The sequence below is a fragment of the Pseudophryne corroboree genome, chromosome 3 (genome assembly GCF_028390025.1).
Source record: "Pseudophryne corroboree isolate aPseCor3 chromosome 3, aPseCor3.hap2, whole genome shotgun sequence".
NCBI lineage: Eukaryota > Metazoa > Chordata > Amphibia > Anura > Myobatrachidae > Pseudophryne > Pseudophryne corroboree.
This window is the reverse complement of record NC_086446.1, coordinates 454,510,723-454,538,137: the sequence shown is the minus strand read 5'-3', so window position 1 is coordinate 454,538,137 and position 27,415 is coordinate 454,510,723. Positions and strand designations below refer to the sequence as shown.

The window sequence follows — 27,415 nt, the reverse complement described above, 5'->3', positions numbered from 1 at the left end:
ACAGTACTGCAACTTTATTCACATTTTATCTTGCGATAGTGTCCATAATTCATATTACATCCCACAGTAGTATCACTTAACCTTATAAACGTTACTCCTCACAGTAGAGCCCCTTATTCACATTACATCACACTGAATTGCTCCTTATTCACATTACACCACACCTTATTGCTCTTTATTCACATTAGACGACACAGTAGTGCCCTTTCTATATGCAACGCCACATAGTAGAGCACCTTATACACATAATGCCACACATTAGTAATGCATTTATACACAATTCCACACAGTAATGCCCCTTACACATATGAGACACATTAATGTCCTTATAAACATAATGCACCTTACACATTATGACAACCTTTATTAATGCCCTTTTACACATAATGTCCCTTACACATATGCCGCACATTATTAATGCCCTTATACACATAATGACACACATAGTGCCCCCTACACATTTGCTGCACATTATTAGTGCCCCTATACACATAATGACACACATACAGTAGTACCCTGTTACACATATGCCGCACATTATTAATGCCCTTATACACACAATGACACACATAGTGGCCCTTTACACATATGTTGCACATTATTAATGCATTTTTACATGACACACATAATGCTCCTTACACATATTCTGAACACTACTGCACAACCAACCCACTCACATGCACACAGCACTCACACTGCCACTAACACTGTGACCTCTGCCTCTGCTTGGATACAGATGTGTCCTCACAAATCTTGCATCAATACTAACGTCGGGCACCTTTTTTTAATGAAAATGCATCTTATTCGCATTGCTATGTGGGTAGGATGCACAAGCAGCTTCTGCTGATTAAACTGATATGCAGCATGCCAATATACTGTGTGAGACTGTGGCTGTATCTGCATATGAAATGCTACATACAGAATACAGGCATGCCGCATATCATTTTAATCAGCAGAAGCTGATGATGCCCCTAGGCATATCAAATGCCCTAGGCAATTGCCTAGTTTGCCTATGCCTATGGCCGGCTCTGATAGGGGTAACTCCACACAGAGTTGTTGTGGGAAACGAACCCAGTGCTGTGAGCCAGTAATGCTAGCCATTACACCATCTGTGCTGTCTATGCTACCATAGGCATGTTTTTAACTTGGTTATATGGTACAGAGCCATGTCTTTGGATTTTTAAACCTTAAACTCTCTACATTTAAATAAGTTAAAAGGACAAATCTATGCCATTGGGTTGATTAGCATATTTGTATGGATGCCACAAATGCAGGAGACGCTACAGGAAACTGAAACACACCAGGGTGCAATTTGGGGCTGTCCTCCTGATCTCCAGAATTCCTTCCATGCACAGGCGGATCGGTCAGGTGAGCCAAGAGGTATGCACCATCTTATATTTCTATGTGCTTAAACTTCCTTGTGTCCTAATACAGTCTCTCCTATATACTCATACAGAAAAATAGCCCTCTCTCTCCAGCATAATGGCAGTTTGTATTCTCTCTGCATCCTCTGTATCTCTCTCATACACCTACTTTTGTAACCTTTATTTTCTCGCCCCTTCCCTTGGGATTATGAAATGTCAAAGTCCATATGTTTCGGTGAGACAGTCTTGAAGCAATAGAAGTTTTCTTGGATCCCTCTGTGTAAACGCTCTCCCTCTCTCTCTTTTTTTCTCTCCTTTTTTTGGACTTTGTCCTTCCTTACTCTGGGTGTGTCTCTGTCACTTTACTGTCATACAGCTACAAGCACTACATGAGAACTCTTTCGGAGGGGCTCCCTTGTTATACTGGGGGTATGGAAATTAATAACAATATTGTGTGTCTTCAGTGTTATGCAGCTTGTGAAGCAGACTGAAGGATGGCATGTGTCTGGTAACATAGGTGTTGATGAGCCACTGAGCGTTGTTTGCCAGTATTGTTTGTATAGTATTATCAGTATGGCATTATTTATATTTGTACATATAAGACTGTACCCCAGTGTGTGTGTGTGTGTGTGTGTGTGTGTGTGTGTGTGTGTGTTGCACATGTTCGTAATTCTGTCTTTCTACTTAATGTTTTATGTGAATGAAGTATATGATTATTAAATCATATAAATTAGCTTCTGTCTCTGTATCAATTTGTCTGCTTTTCTGCATTTATCTATGTGTGTTCGCCTCTCGATGTATGTGTTTCAGTCAGTGGTTTATCGAACGTTTTATATCACCTACAGCTGAAAGCCACAGGTGAGGCGTCCCTTCCAAGTATGGTAAGTATGACAAATGTAGAGCTAGGGTAGGGAGCTACCTGACAGGGAAGGACATTCTGTTATGGATTTGGAGTTTTTTATATTTAAAAACATTTAAAACTAACAAAGTGTTCTAATTAATCTATGTCAGGGGTTATAGGCTCTGTTCCTTCTAGGTCAGTCTTCTGTGTATGGGCCCTCATTCCGAGTTGTTCGCTCGGTAAAAATATTCGCATCGCAGCGATTTTCCGCTTAATGCACATGCGCAATGTTCGCACTGCGACTGCGCCAAGTAAATTTGCTATGCACTTAGTAATTTTACTCACGGCTTTTTCATCGTTCTGGCGATCGTAATGTGATTGACAGGAAATGGGTGTTACTGGGCGGAAACAGGCCGTTTTATGGGCGTGTGGGAAATAACGCTACCATTTCCGGAAAAAACGCAGGAGTGGCTGGAGAAACGGAGGAGTGTCTGGGCGAACGCTGGGTGTGTTTGTGACGTCAAACCAGGAACGACAAGCACTGAACTGATCGCAGATGCCGAGTAAGTCTGGAGCTACTCAGAAACTGCTACGAGGTGTGTAATCGCAATATTGCGAATACATCGTTCGCATTTTTAAGATGCTAAGATTCACTCCCAGTAGGCGGCGGCTTAGCATGAGCAAATCTGCTAAAATCCGCTTGCGAGCGAACAACTCGGAATGAGGGCCATACTTCCCACCTTCACCAGCTCTCCATCACTCCCTAGTGCTTAGTCTGGAGTCAGGTATTTTGTGGTTGAGCAGTGGGCAGGAAGAGCTGAACATTTTTGTTATGTATATTGAATTTATACTCATTTTTGTCTGCATCACATAGTCAAAGAAAAAACTACCCTAGTAGCATGAGCCTCCCACTGAAAGCCCAATGTGTATATATATCTGTTTGTTCACCTATGGTCAGGACACTGAGACCCTTTTAACCTTTTGCTAGGGGTATAACTAGAAGTGTCTAGTTATACCCCTGAGACCAGACACATAAAGTAATGGTTGCTTTAAAACTAATCTGAAACCTATGGTATCTGTTGACCAATCCCACTTTTATGGCTGCCACAAATATATACTTACACCTGTATTTTCTTGCTACTGCTAGTCTCAGCATGGTAGAACCTCTTATTAGGTTTAAAATTAGGGTATGCAGTTCAAGCCTCTACCCATACTTGCCTACCTGACCCTCTCCATGAGGTAGAAAATGGTCTAATCCTGGACTTTCCTGGTAATGTATGATTGCCATCACCTGTGGTGAGCTAGTTAGTTGATAAGAAAGGTGTTTCACCACAGGTGATGGCAAGCATACATTACCAGGAAAGTCCAGGAACAGAGCATTTTCTCCCTCATGGAGAGGGTCAGGTAGGCAAGTATGCCTCTACCACCCTTTCACAAACACGTACAGTTAAGATTAATGTGGATGTATATGTCACATTTCCCATAGGATCACAGACATGAGATAACAGGGAATGTTTTATCTGTGGATTATATACTGATTGTTTTGCTACTCCTTGCACTTAATAAGATCCAATGTGTATGTAATAGTATTATGACATTGTTATACAACCAATGGTTCCATAAAATGCATCTACAGAACTTTGCACTTTGTTGCATTTCTTTGGAATATAATAGTATTTTCAGAGATGTGGTTACCATATAGACCAGGCATTCCCAACCACGGTCCTCAAGGCACACTAACAGTGCAGGTTTTAGTGATTTCCAGCTTCAGCACAGGTGACTTAATTAGTTGCTCAGTTATTTTGAGTTAACCATCTTTGCTGCAGCCTGGATATCACTAAAACCTGCACTGTTGGTGTGCCTTGAGGACCGTGGTTGGGAATGCCTGATATAGACTAATGGACAAATAATTTATTTATATTCTTTTTAACTGATAACAGGCAATAGATAATAAAGACTTTTTTGCCGAAGTTGTTTTTCCCCCCCACAAATATACTTTTTTTTTCTTAGAAGTTATCATTTTCTGTGTATTTACTATTCGAAATTGTAAAAAGTATTTCACAGAATATTCTAATTCCACATCTGGTCACACAGTTTTGCCCATTTCTTTGGCATAATGGGGGTAATTCCAAGTTGTTCGCAGCAGGAATTTTGTTAGCAGTTGGGCAAAACCATGTGCACTGCAGGGGGGGCAGATACAACATGTGCAGAGAGAGTTAGATTTGGGTGGGTTATTTTATTTCTGTGCAGGGTAAATACTGGCTGCTTTATTTTTACACTGCAAATTGGATTGCAGATTGAACACACCACACCCAAATCTAACTCTCTCTGCACATGTTATATCTGCCTCCCCTGCAGTGGACATGGTTTTGTCCAACTGCTAACAAAATTCCTGCTGCGATCAACTTGGAATTACCCCCAATGTGCCATACAGTGTACAATGCAGAATTTCAATATTACTGCTGGGATCCCCCTATAATTTCTGTTCCACACAGGACCCCCATATAATTTCTGTTCAAACCGGGATCCCCCTATTATTTCTGTTCCACCTGGGATCCCCCTATCATTTTTGTTCCACCCAGGATCTCCCCCTTTATTTCTGTTCCACCGGGGATCCCCCCCATCATTTCTGTTCACCCCAGAATCCCCCCCCCCCCATCATTTCTGTTCCACCCAGAATTCCCCCCCCCCCATCATTTCTGTTCCACCCAGAATTCCCCCCCATCACTTCTGTTCCACCCGGTATCCCTACCCCCATTACTTCTGATCCACCCAGAATCCCTCCCATTATTTCTGTTCCACACGGAATCGCCCCACCCTCATTTCTGTCCCTCCCGGAATCCCCCCACCCTCATTTCTGTCCCTCTCGGAATCCCTCCATCATTTCTGTTTCACCTGGAATACACCCCCCCCCCAGCATTTTTGTTCCACTCTATATTCCCCCCCACCCCCACCATAATTTCTGTTCAACCCGGAATCCCCCTATCATTTCTGTTCCACCTGGAATCCTCCCCAGGGGGGGAGGGGGGGGGGGGCACAACAGTAAAGGCCACCCCCGCCAGCCTAATTTTATTATATTTAATTATTGGCAATAAACCCTCATTTGATGATAGCCAATTTAATAAAAAATAATAAAAAAACACTAACTATAACATTTTATAGTTACTAAGTAGGACAGCTTATAGGGGCAGTATGTGCATGTCCTACCCATTTACATTCCATTCAAGATGGCATATGGAACAGTACAGTGGAAATATGTTGCAGTTACTGGTCGTTTTTAGGCTGACAGTACCACCACAAGCATCCAAGTGCCGCCCCAAAACAAATGCCGCCCCTAGGCATGTGCCTCAAGTGACTAGTGGGAAATTTGCTACTGATCCCTCCCATAATTTCTGTTTCACCCGGAATCCCCCCATCATTTCTGTTCCACCTGGATCCCCCCCCCCCCCCCATCATTTCTGTTCCACCTGGAATCCCCCCCCCCATCATTTCTGTTCCACCCGGTATCCCCCCCCCTCCATCATTTCTGTTCCGCCTGGAATCCCCCCATCATTTCTGTTCCACCCGGGATCCCCCTATCATTTCTGTTCCACCCAGGATCCCCCCCCCCCTCCTTCATTTCTGTTCCACACGGTTCACCTTTTCTGTGCCACCCGGGATTCCCCTATGTTTTCTGATCCACCCAGTAACCCCCCTTCATTTCTGTTCCACATGGATTCACCTTTTTTCTGTTCCACCCAGAATCCCCCATCATTTCTGTTCCACCCTGGATCTCCTATCAATTCTGTTCCACCCGGAATCCCCCCTCATTTCTGTCCCACCCAGGATCTCCCCCCTTTATTTCTGTTCTGGGGATTCCCCCTCATATAATTTCTGTTCCACCCGGAACCCCCCACCCCCTCTTTTCTGTCCCACCCTGACCCCGCCCCCCTCTGTTCCACATGGAATCCCATCATTTCTGTTCGACCCAGAATTCCCCATAATTTCTGTTCCAGGAAGAACAAGAAGATAGAAAAAGGATCTGTTTCTGGTGCACTAAAGATTTAAAATTTAACTTTTATTTATTAAGATTATTGATGACTTTAATTGCCTCAAATATTGAAGAAAAACTTTATGTGAAATAATAAAAAAATATATGAAAGTAATGTGAAAATTTGACAACACTGTGAATAATGAAGAAAAAAGAAAAAATGTTTAAAAACAGCTGAGCGACTTTTTTGTGTCTGTCTTATTTGAATCACTGTATTGGTATAAATAACTGATACTAAATATCTTCTTTCAAACAGTGTCAAATGTTCTTGTTACCAATTATGCTCATCCAAGGTACTTGGCAAATTGCCTAGAAATTTGCGTGCCACCCAGGATCCCCCCTTTATTTCTGTTCCACCCGGAATCCCCTCATCAATTCTGTTCCACCCGGGATCCCCCCCCCCCCTCATTACTTTTCCACTTGGGATCCCTCCCTCGTTTCTGTTCCACCCGGGATCACCCCTTCATTTCTGTTCCACATGGATTCCTCTTTCATTTCTGTTCCACCCAGGATCACCCCTTCATTTCTGTTCCACATGGATTCCTCTTTCATTTCTGCTCCACATGGATTCCTCTTTCATTTCTGTTCCACATGGATTCCTCTTTCATTTCTGTTCCACATGGATTCCTTTCATTTCTGTTCCACTCGGGATCACCTTATCATTTCTGTTCCACCCGGGATTCCCCCATCATTTCTGGTCCACTTGGGATCCACTTATCATTTGTGTTTCACCCGGGATCCCCTTATCATTTCTGTTTCACTCGGGATCCGCTCATCATTTCTATTGCACCCAGGATCCCCCTATAATTTCTATTCCACCTGGAATCTCATTATCATTTACGTTCCATCCGGAACCCACCTATCATTTCACGTTTTTTTAGATATTTGGTCAGTGAGCACATACAGTAGTTGTTGTAACCTCTATCTACTGTATATATGCTTTATGTTGAAACCTCACTGCTATTGTTTATATAACTGTATTCCTTTTCTGGCATAGGATCTGTCAGCTCTGGATGTGCCAGCTGAGCTAGCTGCCGTGTTGAAGTCTGTGCAAGGTGAGCTCTACATATAGAAAATTATAATGTAGCTATGGGGTATTTTAAATGAAATGGTGATATATTTATAGATCTCAATAGTACTTAGTTCCTTTGACTAAATTCCCCCTACATCTGCAAGTGAGCAACTATGGAAGAGTTGTACTACTGTAGTGTTAGCACTGGCGTGCGCAGCACATTTTATTAGGGGGTGCACCGTCGGAGGGGTGTGTCTAGCACCGCCTTTTGGGCATGTCTAGCACCATCTATTGGTGGTCAACGCATATAAAATTTCCACCTTTGTATTTGTACCAATCCTAATAAAGCAGATACATTGTCAGATGTTGTGGTGTGCACCAAACAAACACCCCTGATGGCACTCACTGCAATTACAGTGCTCCTCCTCAGCCTGGTCTGGCTCCCCCTCTCTTTCCCCTGCAAGCTGCAGCAGCTTACTTACAAGTCAGTCACTCACTGACAGTCGCAGATTAGTACTGCTGCTGCTGGAAAAACGAGTGACCTGTCAATGCTGCTGCCGGCCGCCTGCCAGTATTGAATTTGTCTTCCTAAAGGCCCATACACATTAGACAATGTCGCTCTGTGAGCGACATCGTCTAATGTCTCCCCCTCCCGGGCCGGCCGGTCGGCGGCCGCCTCTACGCACTGAGCGATATGACCGCTCATATCGCTCAGTGACGTCACGCCCCCGCCAGCCCTGCATGAAGGTCGTGGACGACAGTTCACATCCTTCATGCATGCCCTACTGACAGCGACGATCGTTGCCGACCCGCAGGGCCGCGCATCGGTCGTTGCTGGCGGCATACACACTTAACGATAAAATGAGCGACGTCGCTCAAGGAGGGGGAAAATGAGCGACGTCGCTCATTATATCGTTAAGTGTGTATGGACCTTTAGAGGAACGCTGGCTGCATGCTGCTCCTCATCAGTGGCTGGCGTTGGCATAGAATAGAAGGATTGAGGTGGGCGTGTAGCGGGTGTGACGGGTGGGCATGTGAGCAGCATGACGTAATCACGTCACATCACGCTGTTTTTGTACATGGTGGTGGAGCTGGGAATTTGAAAGCCGGTGGCAGTGGCACCCTTGATTAACCCAGGTATCCGGTCTGTAATGCAGTCCTGACAGGGTGCAGCACAGCCTGCTCGGCGATCCCTGCAATCCCTGCATCAGGCATGTGAGATCGGGGTGCCAGACATTAGGGGGTGCCTGTGCGCACCAGGCACCCCCCCTGCGCACACCTATGAGTGTTAGTCTGATGTAGATATCCCATGCAACATTCCTAACAATCACATAGTATTAGACTAGGCAGCCTCGTAAATGCATTAGATAGCCCTATATGGGGCCTCCTTAAATGTTTTGGGGTTTTTTAAATTAGGTACTTTATACCCCAAGTATCTTGTTTTAGTTGGAAATGACCTAAGGTCTGAATTACTAAACTAAAAGATTTAAACTAAAGTTTCACTGCTAAAAAATGTGTTTTATAATCTTTGTGTTAGTGGTTTTATGTGTAGATCAGCAACGGTCAATAAGTTTCTATATGCTGTTACCCTATAGCAAAGACCCATGCTGAAGGTACACAGATCACAGAGGTGCCTCCACCACAAGTAAAGGCGCAGTGCATATTGTCTCTTGCTCCTGACATCAACAACTATCCATTCTCTGTCTTCATTCGCTCGTATTTTAAGGTACGTGCCTTTGTCTCCCTTTTCTTGATCAATCACTTTTAATTTATACTTTTGCAGATTTCTATCAACATACATTTATTTGAATATAGCTACGTAGTTACTATTGTCTATGGAACAGAAGGACTGCATATACAATGGGTTGATCATGTTAAAGTATTCACATATACACAGATTCCTATTTCCAATACAATAATCATTCGTAAAAATGCATGTTTTCAATTTTGTTGTTTCTCAGGATGCTGTTCTGCCACCTTTGGGACAGCCCCTACAGGATCCATTAACTCGGGTATCACAGAATGATCATGGAGTTGCACTGGAATTGTACAAACTGGTGAGAGAGACAAACTGAACTGAAATGCTTTGTGTCATGTCACATTGGGTAAGCCATACTAGCCACTGAGACTCTCCTGTGCACATCCTAGGCTTTGCGTTTTATGGTGAACACAACAATGCCCCCCTGGCAGCAGAGGATTATTGGTAATTACATTGTGGAGCGTTGCTTGCGCCAGCCAACACTTAGAGATGAGGTCTTGTGTCAAGCGGCAAGTCTGACGGTGCAGAACAACAATGAGGAGCAAAACCAGCGGGCATGGCTACTCCTTTCATCCCTACTCAGCTGCCTCATCCCCTCACCTACTTTAGAGAAGCCTCTGCTCAAGTAAGTAATTCAATTAATTGACAGTCAGTAATTTTATCAACATCTACTGTGTAAGATACCTCTTTATCTCATTCTTGTCCAGATATGTCTCAGATCAAGCCTCTGAAGGATACAAGGCTATATGCCAGAGCAAGCTGCTTCGAGCCAAACAAACCAACTTTGATGAATTCCGCTCACATGCCCTAACTCTGCTCGAGTGGACAGCCAATGAGAGAAGAGGGAAGATGGTCATGGATGTCTTTACATACAGTGGTACGATGGAAAGTTCTCCTATATGCACCCTGTGCACATACTGTACCAGCTTCTCATTGTTAATCATAAGGATCCTTCTATGACTCTTAATTCCTCCTGCAGATCCCTTGCATTAAATATTCTCTTTGCTGATACACTACCTATTCCTCCAAATTCCTCTGCTAGCCTCATTTTTCTTAATAACCATTTTCACTTGTGCATAGTTAGGGTTTCTGGCTTTTGCACACATTTTTGGTTTCACGAAATGAATTACTTTTAGCTTGTCTGCAAATATTTCACTATAATCAGCAATCCATTTTAAAATTGAATTTAAAATTTTAAGGGGGCAATTGTGCCAAGCACTCCCTGCTGGGCATCTATATGAATGGGTGTCTATCAGAGCTATTCAATTGTTGCTCCAATCAGACGCCCATTAGCCATGGCAGTCACATATTTTCTTGCAGTCTCAGGAGGTACTAGAAAAAATGTGTGAAAAAGTCTGTAGTTTGGGTGCTAGATTTTTAGACGGGTCTAGCTGCTTTGCGCGGCTTAACCTAGAGCTGTCAGATGCATAAACTACTCATGGGCATCTGATTGGAGTAACAATTGAATAGCTCTGATAGATGTCCATTCATATAGACACCCAACAGGGGGCGCAATTGAATCGCCTCCTAAACCTTTAAAAATAGATAATTTTGCTGGACACACAAAATCTAAATGTCCAGGTGTCTGTCTGTTTTTCTTACCCTCCTCCTGTTTGGCATAACTTTAATCTCCCCTTTGATGTGTGCCGCTTGTTTGTGATACTCCAGACTGTGGTGGAACTGCAATGATGTTCTACTTCAGGGAATGTGAAAAATCATCTGATGTGTATTTAAATGATAAGCAAAATAGAAATGGTATCAGCATCACAAAAGTGTATTCAAATCTCAGATAGTGTCTCCCAACTAGACTCTTGGGGTTGTCTGTATAGGAACTCTGTATTTAAAAATCCGCTAGAGACCGTGTCTGACACTGTAATTCTATTTGGACTAATACCCCTAGTTCCCATGTGAGTCATCTATAGGAGTGGTCAGCACCATAACAAGGCTTACTAGTGCCCTCTGCCAGCCACTCTCCCCAAGCACATGATGTCATGAGGAAGGGGCAGGGCCACCAGTGCTGGTTAGCACAGAACTGCCTATAGCATCCTCAGTAAAGAGAGCAGAGTGTTAATTATTTTAAATGAGTGCAGTGTATGCGATGGAACAAAATTCTTCTTATGGAGCGTTTGTTACAAACACTTTAATAATACTGCAATGTTACAGTTTATATGGGAGTGAATTTACCAACATCGATTGCTTAATATTCTATTAATACCAGGATTTTCATCCGGGATTAAATGAGCTTTTCCTGTTGAGCCTTGTGGTAAATAAGCAATAGACTATTATTGGGACACCAATATCAACTGGTAATACAATGTTTTACTGTGAAACAATTGAGTTGTTATTCCCATAAGCTGATTGCAGTGGGGAGGACAATTTTCAGTTCATAAATTGCTCTGGTTTTCATTTCCATTTTTTATATGTCTCATTTTAATCAAAATTATATATTTTTTTTAGTTTAAACTATTGTTATATGTGGTATGATGCATGGTAAAATAATTGAATGATATATTTCATAAAACAGACATCTATTGCCCCATTAATTAGTGTCATAAAGATAAGTGTACAAATATCGCCGTATACACATTTTTCACCATTTCAGACAATATATTGCATCTAAACAGTTCTAAAAAGAAATGTTAACAAATAAATGGAAATAAAATCACAGTATTGGATAGTAGGAAAATAATAAATGGCATAAAATGCAAAAAAAAAAGCATAAATAAAAATCAGATTTTTAAGTCTTACTAAAATCTGTTACGCATTTCAGGAAGTCCGTCTATTTCTTCAGGCAAAGAGTGTATTTAACTGTATTTAATTGAGTCAGGGAAATCTTACATAACGTGGCATGAGGAGACAACCTGGAGAACATAATTTACTTGAGGAGGCATGAATTGTGAGACAGAATGGCTGTCACAGCTACGGAATAACACACATCAAATTGATGTCAGTATCTTATGGAATACCAATATGTACTTACATAGTTAGACAGACATGTTGAATACAGTTGCTCTTCCTGGGTATGAGAAGGGTTAGTGAATGTACTTATAGCATCTTCCTGATGTACCTGCTGCTGGAGGCTCCATATATCTGGTGTTGTCTTCAGAAAGATGGCGTCAGCACAGAAGGTAGACTGTGGCACTTGTTATTGCTTGCATGCACCATCTATCCCTGTCTTAATTACACATTAGATGATTGCTCACATTCCATCTGTCAGTTTTTATTAGCTTTTAAGGTGTAACAAACCATTGTGGACTATTTATGAAAAAGTGGTAACAAGGATGATTTCTGTAATGCTGCATGCTTCATTGATAAAATTCTTTATTATCGCCACAATGAACTTTCACTTCACAAGGCCAATCTTGGCATATGCGATGTTTGAGCTGACATGTTGTCTCATGCAGTGCAAATGATAACTCAGAATTGGGCTTTCAGTTTAAATAAAAAAAAATACAAATAAAAAAGCTAAGTTAAAAATTAGATGGAGGGTTAAGATAAATAAAAAAAAATCTAAATCTTTAAACACTGTAAAAATGTTTTATTCGAAAGATATTTGTTTTTTTTTACAATGATTTGCTTCTGCTATTGCCATCTAGAAAACAATGGGGCAGATGTACTGTATTAAGCCTGGAGAAGTGATAAAGCCGTAAAAAAGCAGTGATAGGTGCAAGGTGATAACGCACCAGCCAATCAGCTCCTAACTGTAAATTTACATATTGGAGCTGATTGGTTGGCGTGTTATCACCTTGCACTTATCACTGCTTTATCACTTCTCGAGCCTTAATACATCTGCACAGTATGCTTGTTGAATAGATGGATGTTTGTTATTAGGTTTCCCCTTGACAAGTCAATCAATTGATTAAAAGCCTTATTGTGGTTTTTACAGGCAATGTGTCTTTTTGCCTAAATTGGCACCAATGGCGGCATGTAATGCCGCCCGAGTTCGGCAGCCGTGCGGGATGCCGGCCGAACTTGTGCATTTTTTTAAAAGGGCAGTCACTTACAAGGCAAAACCATGGAGCATTACAGATACCACCAGCAAACAATAATGTTCAGGGAGTTAGTGTAAAACGTATACAGCTACTTTAAAGGACATTTACCCAAAGAATGTGGTTAGTCCTTGATTAGATTCTGCCACAAGTTTTAAAACGGCAACTCTTTAATAGACCTTAGTTAAATTATTGTCCACCCAAGGTACGCCCAATGACTGCAAAGTGAATGGACAATCTTTATGTAGAGCTTTCTCATAGCCTTGACCTCTCTCTCTCTCTCTCTGCTACCAGCAGCCAGGGCCAGATCACCCAGACACAAGGGTAGATTTAGGAGTCAAGGAGCCCCTAGGCACAACAGTAATGGCCGCCCCGCTCTGCCCAATTTTATTATTTTCATTTTATACAGTAAGCCCTCATTATGTATTATAATAAAAAAGCTATGAACTATAATATCTAATTTTATTTCAATAATGTATACATAACTACTGAGTAGGATAGCTTATAGGGGCAGTCTGTGCATGTCCTACCCATTTACACTTCAATCAAGGTAGTGTATGGTATGCAGTAGTAGAATGAAATATTATGTAGCGACTGGTAAATTTTGGACTGATAATACCGAAACAAACAGTCAGATGCCAATGTTAGCCATTCATACAGTGGAAATTAGCATAAGCAAGGACCACTTGGGAAAGGTAAGCTGCTAAATTATATTTGTGGAAATTTGGGATACCTAGACCACCGTCTCTGAAGCAATGACATAGCACTCGAAAATACTCCCCTCCTCCTACTCCATTGGCTCCATTTCTTAATAAATATACATTTGGAGGTGTAACAGTACTTTCAAATTTTGGATATGGTGCAGGAGTCCAACACGACATGACAGTCATCGACACACATATGGTAAACACAAGTTTTTTTTCTCTTTTTTTTATCAACTTTTTCATACTGTACCATCGATGTGGACTATGATTGGGAATAGTAATCTGTGCTAAGCGCAGCGGTAGCAGAGTGAGGCACCTTGCCCGAATCCATGCATGGGGACGTGGTACACTAATGGGGCTTGTTTGTGGCAGAAAAGCGATAACCCCCCCCCCCAAAAAAAAATGTCTACCTTTTTTGTTTTGACCATTTACAGCAACTTTTTGACCCTGTCAACCTTTCCTACTGGCTATATATTCTATGTCAACCTTTTGACCCTGTCAACCCAATGCTTGTCATTAGTGGTAGACCTATTGACTGTAGACCTTTATAATGTAGATCTAATAATCCACACCCAAGCTACCGGCTTCAAGGTTAGCCCTGTCATTAAACAGCTGCAAAGTACAAATCATGCATCAAGTTTTATAAATAAGCAGAGTTTTGAAATAACTTTAATATTTTCATTAGAGTTTGTTGTGTACTACCGATACGTGTCCTTATAACTATCCATGGATGCAGATGATGATTTACTCATTCTTTTACTACTCTTCTATCATAGAGGAGAAATACACAGCAGAAGTAGATTCTTGGACAACAGGAGAACAATTACCAGGCTGGTTACTGCAGTCCAAGTGAGTATATGCTTTACAAATGACAACACGTGAGGGTGTACAAGTTTATGCAGTACGTAATAGATAATATCAGAATACTAAACAATGTTGATGTTATGTCTTCTGCAATTTACAGTATCTGGCTTAAACTCACACCAGAAACATTCAGACTTGCTGATAATTATATTGATAATTGCAATCACCGTGTGATGTTTGTCCAGTTTCTGAAATTACTCATTACATTTTTTTTTGTGTTTCTACTTTTCTTTACTTTCACGAACTTCCTAAATGAAGAGGTATTGGGGATAGCACCAGAGGTTGGACTATCTCCATTCTGGATGGTGATCAGTGGCATGATCTCTCAGGAGAGGATTTCTTAATGGATGTGATTGCTGTGGTGGAAGAGGGAGCTCCTACTGATCGTTTTGAATCATATGATTTCCCCTTTGGAGAGAACGGAGGGATCCCTCAACCTCCATTTGACTTTGCACCACAACTCCCAACTGATTATCCCTCTTTCCCTGCACCTGGACTCCCTCCGGACCTCTCACCAGTATTCCCACCTGCGCCTCCACCCATTCCTCCTTCATTTGAAAGGTGAGGAATTGTTACAGAGGGAACGGTGAGCTACAGAAACATACAGTATTTGTGTGCTAATTTACCTGCTTGCTATAGGTCTAAAGGATAAAATCTAGAGTACATTATAGTTTAGTGGCCAAAGCAGTAACAATTGAGGATGATTATGAGGCCCAATGAGAATGACTCAACGCTTAAGATTGAATGATGAAAATTAATTAATACTAAATGAATGAATTAATACTGATGAGTGGTGATAAGGTTGCAGGGTTTTAATAATGATCAATAGAAGGAGGAGGTTGTAATGAGTAGATGACGACTATAGTGCCTTTGTTCTATTTTTTTCACCTTCGTCAATTAGGTGTGTCCTTGATGTTGTACACTGGTAATGTGCTGTTAAGTGGTAATGTTGGTAAATGATATGAAAAGAAGACAATTCTAGGTTTGGCTATTAGAAAGGTTAGAAATGCTGTAGCCTCGCAAAATACTTTCTGAGCTTGCTTGGCCAGTTGTTGGCACTGTTCTATTAAACTCTCTGAAATACGGAATACCCGGAGTTACACCCATGCGTACACGGGGAAAGCATAAAACGCTGCACACAGATGGTGCTCTGGTTGGAATCAAAATCATAGCCACAGTGCTGTGAGGCTGTAGTGCTACTCACTGACCCACGAGTTAGCCTACTGTATATTATTGGAATCACTAGGGGGATGTAAAATACATCGGGTGACACCAAAATGATGGAAGCCAGGAGCGCACTGCACGATAACATCACACTGCAGTGCCCGGCTCCCAATCACTGAGTAGGGGTCAACAATGTAGTGCACAGCCTGGATCATGTTCCTAGTCCACCAGTGCTACTGGGTACCCAGCTAGCTCCTGGTGTTAAAGGCACGCTTTCCACTGCCTCTGTTACCAGGGCACCTTAGCAATCCGGCACTGTGACCTAGCAGCCCTACACAGAGGTGCAACCTACAACATGTGGCTTCTGCACAAGCATGGCTACACCATGCCGTGCCTCTTCCTCTCCAGTGTCCTCAGTATACAGACATGCCTCTGAGTGTCCACAAGTCTGGGTGCCCTACTAAGACCCCAAACTCCACCGTGCCACTACCACAGCATATAATATAAACCCCCTGCCTCCAATGTGCTTCAGCCAGCTTACAGTGTGCACATACACTGGCCGAACCAATGCCAAGAACACCCTGGCGGCTTCCTGAATATCTCTGCATCCTGTACCTGTCGCATTACTGTTAATCCTGTGTTACCTACTACATGTTTCTACCTGGTTAATAATCCAATTCCCTGGTTAAGTCATCTGCCTTATGGACTAAACTCCATTTGCACACCACTGACACCTACCACCAAAGTGTCTGAATACCTCACAGCGTTGCAGACATGATACAATAATGCTGCCAGTGGCAGTCAGTGGAGACTGGAGGAAGTGACTTGAAGAGATGCACAACACCACTTAAGGTTAAGTTAACTTGCTGTATGACAGTTCATGGGAGTGGGGGAGGGGATTGAATAGTGAGCAGGCCTTAAAATATAGGGCCTAATTCAGACCTGATCGTAGATGTGCAAAAAACGCATATCTAAGATCAAAATCTTTGACATACGGGGGGAAACCCAGCACAGGGTGTCCCCCCACACAGGGCAAGTCCTCCCCCCCCCCCACACAGACAAGCGAAGGCATCGCGCAGTTGCGATTCTTTCGCACCTGCAGAGTAGCTCTCTGCCTGCGCTGTCCGCACCAAGCCTCGAAGACGATGATGCAACGTCGCCGACACACCCCACGAACACCTCTGCCTATCAATCATCTCACTGTGTGCGCAGTCGAGAAATTGCGGCAATGTAAGAGGGCCTTAAACTTTATATTTCCTAAACTGAATGTAATTAATACAAATTGATATCAAAATGCAGTTTATTTTGCTTGCTCGGGATCAGGGGCGGATCCAGGAAAAAATGACAGGGGGGGCACCTTGTGCATGCCGAAGGCGTGCGGTCCATGAAGGTGTGCGTGGCCTCACAACAAGGGCATGACCTAGCAACAAGGGTCATAGCCTCAAAGGGAACATCGTATTCGTAAGACGGGAAGAGGGTGACTCTTTGGAGAGGCAGCGGGTGACACGAGAGAGAGGGTGATGGGTTTATAGTGATGCAGGGGAGAGGCAGTGGATGAAGGAAACATAGTGGGAGACGGAGAGGCAGTGGGTGACAGAGAGAGGGTGACAGTGAGAGGCAGAGTGGGTAACACCGGGGAAAGGGTGACGAGGAAAAAGTGGGTGATGCCAGGGGGAGGTGGCAGTGGGTAACAAGGAGAGGGGGACAGGGAGAGGCAGTGGGTACCTAAGGTCTCTGTAGGAGTAAGAGGGAGTAGTGAGACATTTGTAGTGAGGTTTACAGAGGCATGAAGGGAAAGATTCACTGGGGAACCAAACATTATAGCACACGGTATGAGCCGAAATTCACATTATAGCACACGGTATGAGACGAAATTCACATTATAGCACACGGTATGAGATGAAATTCACATTATAGCACACGGTATGAGCCGAAATTCACATTATAGCACATAGTATGAGACAAAATTCACATTATAGCACACAGTATGAGCCAAAATTCACATTATACCACACGTTATGAGCCGAAATTCACATTATACCACACAGTATGAGCCTAAATTCACATTATACCACACAGTATGAACCTAAATTCACATTATACCATACGGTATGAGCTGAAATTCACATTATAGCACACAATATGAGCCGAGATTCACATTATACCACACGGTTTGAGCCGAAATTCACATTATAGCACACAGTATGAGACGAAATTCACATTATAGCACACGGTATGAGCCAAAATTCACATTATGCCGCTGAGGAGTGAAAACGCTGTCACCACCATGTGCTACCTCTCAAGCAACCCCACCACGCAAGAAGAACATCCTGAGAGGAGCCGCTACCTCTGCCAGCAGCCAGCCTCTAAATGGATGGTGGCCGCTGCTGCAGCCACGTCGGAGTCTCACACTGTCTAAGGCTGAGCTCCGGGCAGTACTGGTATATATCAAGATCAACCAGAATCCGTTGGTATCCTAAGTGAACAGGATTTTCCTGCCAGTTTGTGATATTAACCCCCGCTGCTCCTCAGGGTAAAGTGTCCGCAAACAACAGTGTGGTGGTGTGTACCTTTGACTCCCTTGAAGGTGGTCCAGTTGCCAGGCTCTGGTGGTACAATCACTTGTTCACGTCTTGGATAGGTTTACGAAGTCCGCCGGCGAAGCTCCTGTACAAGCCGCTATTAGCGCTAAGCGGCACTGTTCGGGATCAATGAGATCTGTGATCACAGCCTAACCGTCCCCAGATCACAGATTTCATTGATCCCGAACAGTGCTGCTTAGCGCTAATAGCGGCTTGTACGGAAACTTCGCCGGCGGACTCCGTTAACCTGTCCAAGATGTGAACAAGTGATTGTTTGTTTAAAGTGCCAGACATGACAGGGGGGGCACGGGCCCGCGTGCCCCCCCCCCCCCCCCCCTGGATCCGCCACTGCTCGGGATTATTATGATAATGCTATATACCAGTGTTGTTTTCATAAAATAATACTGTAATTCTGCCAATTGTTGGATGTTCATTTCTAATAATAGAAAATCAAACTGAGTGGAGTACTTTAAAACCTAGCCTGTATTCCAACATCCCATCTGAATGTACCACTCAGGATCAGTAAAATATTACATTACATTCTATTAGGGTTCTTACACTGACTTTTTATATTTAAATACAGCAGAAAGTAATCAGATCTGCACCAGTTGTTGTGTGCCCACTCAGGACTAGATTTGACATGTGACATTATGGTCCTAATTCATGCACGCAATGGTGCTTATCATGCAACAGAACAATTATCGGTAGACTGCGCATGTACAAAGGTGCAGCTGTGATCTCGCTCACACTGAGGATTCCATCGCAGAGTGATTGACAGGAAGTGACCATTTGGAGGTGGTAACTTGGAGTTTTTGAAAGTAGTTGGAAAAATGAAGATACACGCCCCGTTTTCAGGTGTCAGCTGTGAGCTTGTAGATACAAAAAAATATGGCACTTTGCCGCTACTGCTGTGTCCAGTCTGCTTAGCCATTGGGCAACCCATATCACCGATGTTCCTCATTTTTGCGTGTGCGATTGCATGTACGATGGCTACGGTTGGCGTCTCTTATCACTGCTGGACAGCAGCTTCACTTGCTAACATTAGCAGTCTTTTAGCCTAGAAAATTGCAATCTCAATTGCATTTACGTACAAACATTAATTAGGTCCTATGTACCAAACATCTCCTTGTGCTACGTGCTACCATACTTAGCTACTTTCCAGAAATGTTGGTATTCCCCTATATTACAGGAGACTAGACAGCACTCCCACATCCCACCCACTTCTGCAGCAAAGTGGACACCACAGTCCCTGGTCTCAGATGTCCCTGGGACCTTCTCCTAAAAGATCTCCTGGGAGTCCCTCAATGACGGCTAAAGTAGATTAGCATGGAAGGGTGTTTTGTAGAAGATCTTGCTTCTTTAATGCTGTGCATGCTCTGCAAATTAGTGTACAGTATGCATATCAGCCACTTTCCACTTGTGACTGAATAGCCCTACAAGGGTGATAAATAGGTGTTCACATGGGCTATTAATTTAAAGCATATAGTGGATGTATAGATATAATTTCGTGCTATGCTGAGTTGTACCTACTCAGAGATCCATCTGCACCTTTTGTAGGCTGTTACAAGTGTGCACCAAAAAGGCTGATGGTTATTTAATCCAAGTTATGGTGGCCAATCCCAGGATCGGGATCAGCAGGATCCCGGGATTCCGGCCTAAAATTGGGCGGGATTTAATCCCGGGATTGGAGTTTTGCATCCCGGGGATTTCGGGATTGGCCACCACTTTACTTTTTCTATGCCGGGCAGCGTTGAGCGTCCTCAGGAGACTCAGATGCTGCCCGGCTTACCTTGCTCTGCTCCCCCTGCCCCCGGCTGTGTGCACAGCGCAGCGTGATATGAAGTCAGAAGTCACGCTTCGCAGCCAGCTGCCCACCACCTGCTAGGCGGACCTCACCTCCTGCACTGCCCCGCATCTCACCTCCTCCAGCAAATGGCCCACCCTCCTGCCCGTCCAGGTTATGGTGAGTTTTGTGGACTGGATAGGGCAGGGTACATTGAAGAGAATCCAATCCCGGGTATTTCAGGAATCCCGGGATTGATCATTTTTCAATCCCGATCCCCGGGACTGAAAAAATGGCCCTGGATTGGCCACCCTAATCCAAGTGTATGTATAGGGAAGATGCAGTCACATTTAGTTTCATTCATACAGTGCGAGTGTAATTACGGCTGAGATGCATGCAAATACGTTCCAAAGTCGGCAAATATGTATACTGACACAGGAACAGAATACCGACCGCAGCATCCCGATGGTGAGAATCACAACAGGGGCAAGGTAACTATACTTACCTTTCCGCAATGCCCCCCTATCCCTAAACCTCCCCGGTGGTGCCCAAACCTAACCCCCCTTTCTGCAGCCTAAACCTAATCCTCCCCGTGGCTACCTAACCCTAACCCTCCCCCATAACATAAACCTAACACCACCGTGACTTACTTCTCAAGCAGCCAAACATTCATTCAGGATCCTGGCGGTGGGATGCCAGCGTTGGGATTCCAGCGTGGGATTCCGACACTGCTCCCTCTGCACTTCTGTTAACATGATGTGTTTCTTGTTGTGAAGAACAAATGAGATAGGTGCTATGCTCCAACGGAAGCAACCATGTAAAAAAGATAGTGATAATCTTTTTAGGTATATTTGTGCACATGATGCCATATGATGTCAGTGCATATTTGAGGTTTGGATGAGTCTAAAGGTTTTTGGTGGCTTCTGTTCAGGATGGTGTTTATGGTTCTGCTTTTAAAATGCTTTAAATTTCTGTTGGATTTAATCCTGAATTATTCTGGTTACAGAACAGATATTCCAATTCCGCCAGCCCCACCCATGCAGGCACCCTCTCTGCCACCGCAAGCACAAGACCATGATGAAATGTATTCCAACCCCAGTGACAGAGGTAATGTAAACATGTTTGAAGTTGGTATGCTATTGTGAATTTTAGCCATTTTTTATGTTAAACTCATCTCGTGAATATAATTTCTATGTCCATAAAACACAAACTAACAACCGCTATGTTTGCAGGCAGTGGCGATTCCCATAGTGCAGTGAACTTTTTGGATCAACTCTTCCAACCTGTGGTGTCTTCATCAGTGAGTAGTAAATCTTCAGTTTCAGATTTCAATGATATTTCCTAAATTTTTAACTCCATTCTGAAAAATGTTCTATCTCGCATACTGTATATCTTCTCATCCCTTGTCTGCTCCATGCAGTATTTAGAAACGTCTGAAAACCTTAACCGGCGCATGAAAGGTGGTGGAGGTATTGGACCCACGCAGCAGAATACATATCCTTCCCCAGGTGAGTGCAGAGATGAAGCAGGAATTCGCATCTATGTTTCCTTTCATCAGATTGCTGAAAGATTATGCAGAATTCTGCACTTTGATTTCTGCACCATGACAAAATTTCACAATTCCTGGTCAAATAGCAAGACAATTTTCTCCCAAGCAATTACATAAAAGTTAGTGGTGTAGGGTAAAGATCACATTACTGAGCCCAAAGCACAAAAATGGAAAGGGAGAAGGGTGGTTTGGGTTGGGAGAAGGTAAAACTGTATTCCTAAAGTCGGTTGTTTGAAATATGTGAAGCTTTCTGATATTTTTTGAAGTTGGGAAAGCAAGATCAGAGCTCCAATAATTTTACATTGAAGGCTTAGCTGCTACCTGTGCATGAGCTTAAGCCTTGACTTGGTCCCCTTCTATCTAAGATCAGGGCTAATTTGTAATTATACATAAGGTTAATTTTGAGGACCATATTCTGTACGGTATATAGGTGAATGAATATATATATATATATATATATATATATATATACACACACACACACACACATAGTGCGGAGATCAGGGTTCATCCATTAACACAGCACACTAGTCCAGGGCTTTCGTACAATCTAACTGTGGCTGATTTTATTGTGCAGTGCATAAAATAAAACATAAAATAAATCCCAACCCATTTAGGCACCAACAAATCATAATAGTGGTAGGACCTAATGCCCTACCACAAAACAGTTATATGCACAGTACTTACAGCCAGTAAATCACAGTGTCTCATAACAGGCCTGCCCTGACACAGCTTTTATCTGCCTCTTACAGGTGCAGTCACTAATTATCCTACTAATTAGTGCCTACAGGCTGAAGGCCTAAAGACCTGAAATGGGCATTGTAGATGGAGCCCTCCCTTCTCTCTCATCCACAGCCAAGGAACCCTTATATGACTTTTAGCAAAAGTCCAAAAGCTCTCAGCAGAGCAACCACAAACATTTTCCTGGTTTTAAAATTCTATTCCTGGTTTTAATACATATTATGGTTTTAAAATACATAGGCCACATACCTGGGACAAACATACCTCTTGTTTACCACTTTACCAGTACTTCTATCACTCTCTCTCTCTCTCTCTCTCTCTCTCTCTCTCTCTCTCTCTATCTATATATATATACTTATAGTTATGGATCCTGCATCTGTCAGGTCATCCTCAGCCAGCTACAGCACCCATCTCACCTGTCCCTTCCCAGCCTACTCTCTGTTCCCTCTCTCCCACTCTCCATATGCTCTCCACCCGCTCTCCTCTCCGTCCAATCCCACTTCCTGTCCTATGCCGTTACTAAGTGCTTTATGCATTGAATTGTTTTCAGAGTGCCATTCCTTCCTGCACATATATCATCTGTTTGTTCTGGTACTTGAAAGAATATCTGAACATCTGAAATGCCCACCTCTACCTTCTTAAATAAATATACGAGACCGTCAAAATGATGGAACAACATAACAGTAATGTCAGCACTGGCGGCTGTGCGTGGCCGAATGAAACAACACTTGAAATGCTCCGTAGGGTATCATTTAGTGGCCGCCGGCGTGCAAAACATTTTTAATTCCCCCCCCAAAGAGGTAAGGAGCGGCGTTAGCCTTTTATTACATAGGATAGATATATATATATATATATATATAGTAAAGAACAAAGGACTGCGGCACTCCAAATGCAAAAAGTTGTATTGATTAAAATGTCATAGCAGCACTACATCAGGCAACGTTTCGGTACTCGCAGGTACTGTTTTCAAGCCACATGCTGTCTGGCTAAGAAACAACACAAACAAACAGAAAAAGCAAATGTAGCTTACCTAAATACCCCCCGCCGCTGTAGGAAGCCGGGTTGCGGCAGCGTCCCACGTGGCATCCATCCACTATGGGCGCTTGCCAATGACGTCAAGCCGCTGGTGCCGGTGGTGATCCGGGCAAATGTCATGCGTTGCCTAGCAACCAGACGCCCGCAGCTGCATAGTCTCCCCGGCCTCCCACAGCGGCTAAAGGAGACAGACACATAATACATGCTGTTACTAAGCTGCATACAAGAAACCATAATGGAATCTACCCAAATATGCACACAAAGATAAGTACAACAATGGGAATCGACATACATGAAGTAAAGTGAAATAAAGTAGAATAGAACACAGTGACAAAGGGAAACAGACCAATCAACACTGATCACGCATGGAGGACCTATATCACTATATAAATACATATGCTTAACTAAGCAGAAATGTTAGCAAGTTTTAAAAAAGCAGATTAGAGGAAAGTGTTCTAGTTGTAGCGTTCAACTGGAACACTTTCCTCTAATCTGTGTATATATATATATATATATATATATATATATATATATATATATACACACACACACGATATATCATATATATATATCATATTTTTGCATGTGTATACTTATATATATGATCAAACTACTCATTTGAAAGAATATTCCCTCATTACACTGAGAGGTCTATCAATCCTATAATGCACAAGCTCTTTTATGGCCTCTTCTGTCCAGTCTAATGGTAGACCCAGGGTACATGTCCATTCATGAAATGCTCTGCTCGCAACCATTAACCTGTTTGTCCCAATATCCCACATGAAGGTTCTCCCTGCTGCTAGCTCTTGTTTGTCCCTGATCTGCAGTCCCCCCCTGGCCTCAATTCTTCCCAATGATTGTTATTCTTTCTTCTGGGCTCTTCTTTCTCTGCTTTTTGCCAATACCCCTCCATTGTTTTATCTGGTCTCTTATTTCTCTGCTTATGCCAAATTCCCCTCCACTGGGAAAATGGCAACACAACATTTTTCCCGGTGATTTGTGCAGCGCTTCTGCGTCCGATGTGGGACACCAGAAGGGTAAGCATAAAATAACGGGTGCAGGGTGTGCGTTGTGGGGGCCCGTGTTCACTGCATACCATACATCTTTTATAGATACGCCACTGACTATCCTGTTTAAGTATTCAAACAACAGTTCTCCGTCATTTGACCCATAGCAATTGCTGGTGAACAATTGTCTATCCTATATAATAAAAGGTTACTCCTCACCTCAATGGTGCACCGGCATCCACTAGGTGGCATTTTGAAACTAACCACTTAATGCACACACACACCCCTACACAAACACACACACACACCTACACACCTCAGCATGACAGCCCCGTCTACCAGCAGTTCAGTCATTTGGACAGGCTGGAAACTAGTAGACCAATAATACCATGTATTGATTTTGACACAATTTTGTTAAAATTTTAAAAAGATCATATTTTTTGTAAATCAACCCCAACAAAATATATATTGCATTTATAAATAGTGTCTGGGCTAAAGTTAGTAGGGCTCTTGATAGAGAATACAGCATACTGTATCCAGCATGCTCTGCTGACTAGTTACATAAACTGACCTTTGGTAAATGACATGTCATATAAAAATAAGAACAGGTGTTACACACTGCAATAAGGCAACTGTAACTACACCACCCCTGTTATGGGCTTACACTACAGCATAATTCATAACAATATGTTGTTTAAACCCAGCTCGTCGTGACCTGTTCTCTATCCTGTCATAAAATAACTATGTTTAGAGGAAATAAAAAACATAGCATTATAAATTAACATTCGGCAATGTAGAACAGGTGACGTACAGTACAGTACAGTACATTATACATAGTCTGGAAAACAATTATTTATTCTTTGGTGTGGTCTTTTATTTAACCACAATTACACAAAGCAAAAAATAAACTAATTTATAAAAAATATATATATTTAAACTAAAGCAGAGCGTGTGCCTCAATAATGAATATTTACAGTATGCATCTTACAGGGAGTCTCTCAGCATATATATTACAGTGCAATATGCTCCAATGAAAAAGCTACCAGCTGATTGCCTAGTGTCAGTGACTATGGGCCTAATTCAGAGGTGGGTGCAATGTCGATGTGTGCATAGTTGAGGGAGTGTTTTCTACTATGCATGTGTGAAAACTCCAGTAACCCCTATGGCGCGTGTGTTACACAGAGTGTATGCAGACACCACTGTTGCATATGGAGTCGCTTGTGGCACAGACATTACCATGGGTGTTCCTGGGTGCATTGAAGGTAGGATGGTGTGTAGGGAACTCAAAAGGTTAAGGATTCCAGGAGGTAAATGTACATTTTATATTGTTTTATAACATATAAAAAGTCATTCTAAAATTTGCTTTTAGGTTTTACTGGAATTGGTACAATGCCCTCGTACTCTATGCCAATGATGAATGGAATGATGCCTGCCATGGGAAACATGCCAATGATGCCAGGTAAGACTAACAGCTCTGGTTATTAGACATGACTGATTTAATCTGTTTTGTATAATATACTGAACATATGTATATAACATATACAGGGCTTGTTTTTACAAATGTAAACTATTGTTTGATAAAAAAAATGCTGCATCGTAGTTTTATTTGTTTGAAGTTCTTAGGATGACTACAATATCCAAGCTGGCAGCAACAACTCATACTAGGTCTAAAGCGAAAGCTTCTACACACTTTGGGGCAGATGTATTAAGTCTGGAGAAGTGATAAAGTGGAAGGTGATAACGCACCAGCCAGTCAGCTCCTACCTGCCATGTTACAGGCTGGGTTTGAAAAATGACAGTTAGGAGCTGACTGGTGTGTTACCACCTTCCACTTTATCACTTCTCCAGGCTTAATACATCTGCCTCTTTATTTAGTAATGCTGAGTATTGTGTTCCATATGGCAAGGATCACAAAATTAGGGAAAATCTTTTCTATGGACATATCTTGATAGAAATGTGGGATGTACCTGAAAACTAGGTACATTTCACCATTATCGAAATATTGCGATTTATCTACAAATTTTACTATTTGACTGGTTTGTATAGAAACTAGTAATAGTCATGTATATTACTGGCAGTGGCTACTATATTCGATGCATATAATAATTACCTTTCGATTCAGTGTTTCTTTGGCTGCTGCTTTTCTATAGTATTCAATTATAAATTTACATTATGACTAGTCTCCATTGATTCAAGGATCCAAACAGCTGCATAGCTAGAACTTTGTGTGCCCCATAGCAACATTTTGAAGACATCCCCCATAGCTCCTTCTTTAGACCTCACTCTCGGCTGTGCTTCACCAAAGTGTGCGTGCCTCGTGCTGTCCAGGGGCGTGCTTACTGCTACTAGTCATTTTATTCATTTACATTTTAGCTTTTTTTTTTTATTCAGGCACTGTGACTTAAAGCACAGGTTACCTTTGGGGGGGAGATTTAGTAAAATCTTGGAGACAGGTAAAGTTTAGAAAGATCAAGTACCAACCAATCGACTCCTAACTGCCATGTCACAGCTGTGTTTGAAAAATGACAGTTAGGAGTTGATTAGTTGGTACTTTATCTCTCTCCACTTTATCTGTCTCCAAGCTTTGCTAAATCTCCCCCTCATTTGTCAGCTGCCTGTCTGTTCTCTATACTTCTTTGCTGAATCTCGAGTCCAGAGCTTCCATCCACAGTACTTCAATAGTGCGCTGGGAGGTGTGACATAATCATCCATCCCAGCAGGCAGGGAACACTGCTCAGCAGCTTTTGGTGAAGGGAGAGATGGCCATAAACTGGGAGGTATGATATGAATGTCCCTACCAGCAGGCAGGGTACTGGCAGACACTACAGTGATAGGTGGCATTGGTGTGCAATGGAGCTTAGTCCAGATGGCAGATGACTACCAGGTGAAGATTTATTAACCAGGTACAGGCTATCTGGATTCAGTTGCAGCCATTAGAGTTTGTAGGGTTTGCTAGGTGTTACGGTGCACTAGGTTGTTGTACTGCTTAGA

At 42.6% G+C, this 27,415-nt stretch overlaps 1 protein-coding gene across 1 annotated transcript in view; it reads left to right on the top strand.

Annotated features, from left to right (window-relative positions):
* LOC135057305 (unconventional myosin-XVB-like) overlaps nt 1-27,415 on the top strand; it is a 66,997-nt gene that overhangs the window by 6,050 nt on the left and 33,532 nt on the right. The window contains exons 2-14 of the mRNA XM_063963195.1: nt 1,275-1,380; nt 2,210-2,245; nt 7,233-7,290; nt 8,843-8,973; nt 9,209-9,304; nt 9,396-9,631; nt 9,714-9,883; nt 14,476-14,548; nt 14,822-15,124; nt 21,099-21,199; nt 21,325-21,392; nt 21,513-21,600; nt 25,794-25,883. Of these exons, the coding sequence (XP_063819265.1) occupies nt 1,348-1,380; nt 2,210-2,245; nt 7,233-7,290; nt 8,843-8,973; nt 9,209-9,304; nt 9,396-9,631; nt 9,714-9,883; nt 14,476-14,548; nt 14,822-15,124; nt 21,099-21,199; nt 21,325-21,392; nt 21,513-21,600; nt 25,794-25,883 (1,483 nt within the window). The 5' untranslated portion in view covers nt 1,275-1,347. The remainder of the gene's footprint in view (nt 1-1,274; nt 1,381-2,209; nt 2,246-7,232; nt 7,291-8,842; nt 8,974-9,208; nt 9,305-9,395; nt 9,632-9,713; nt 9,884-14,475; nt 14,549-14,821; nt 15,125-21,098; nt 21,200-21,324; nt 21,393-21,512; nt 21,601-25,793; nt 25,884-27,415) is intronic.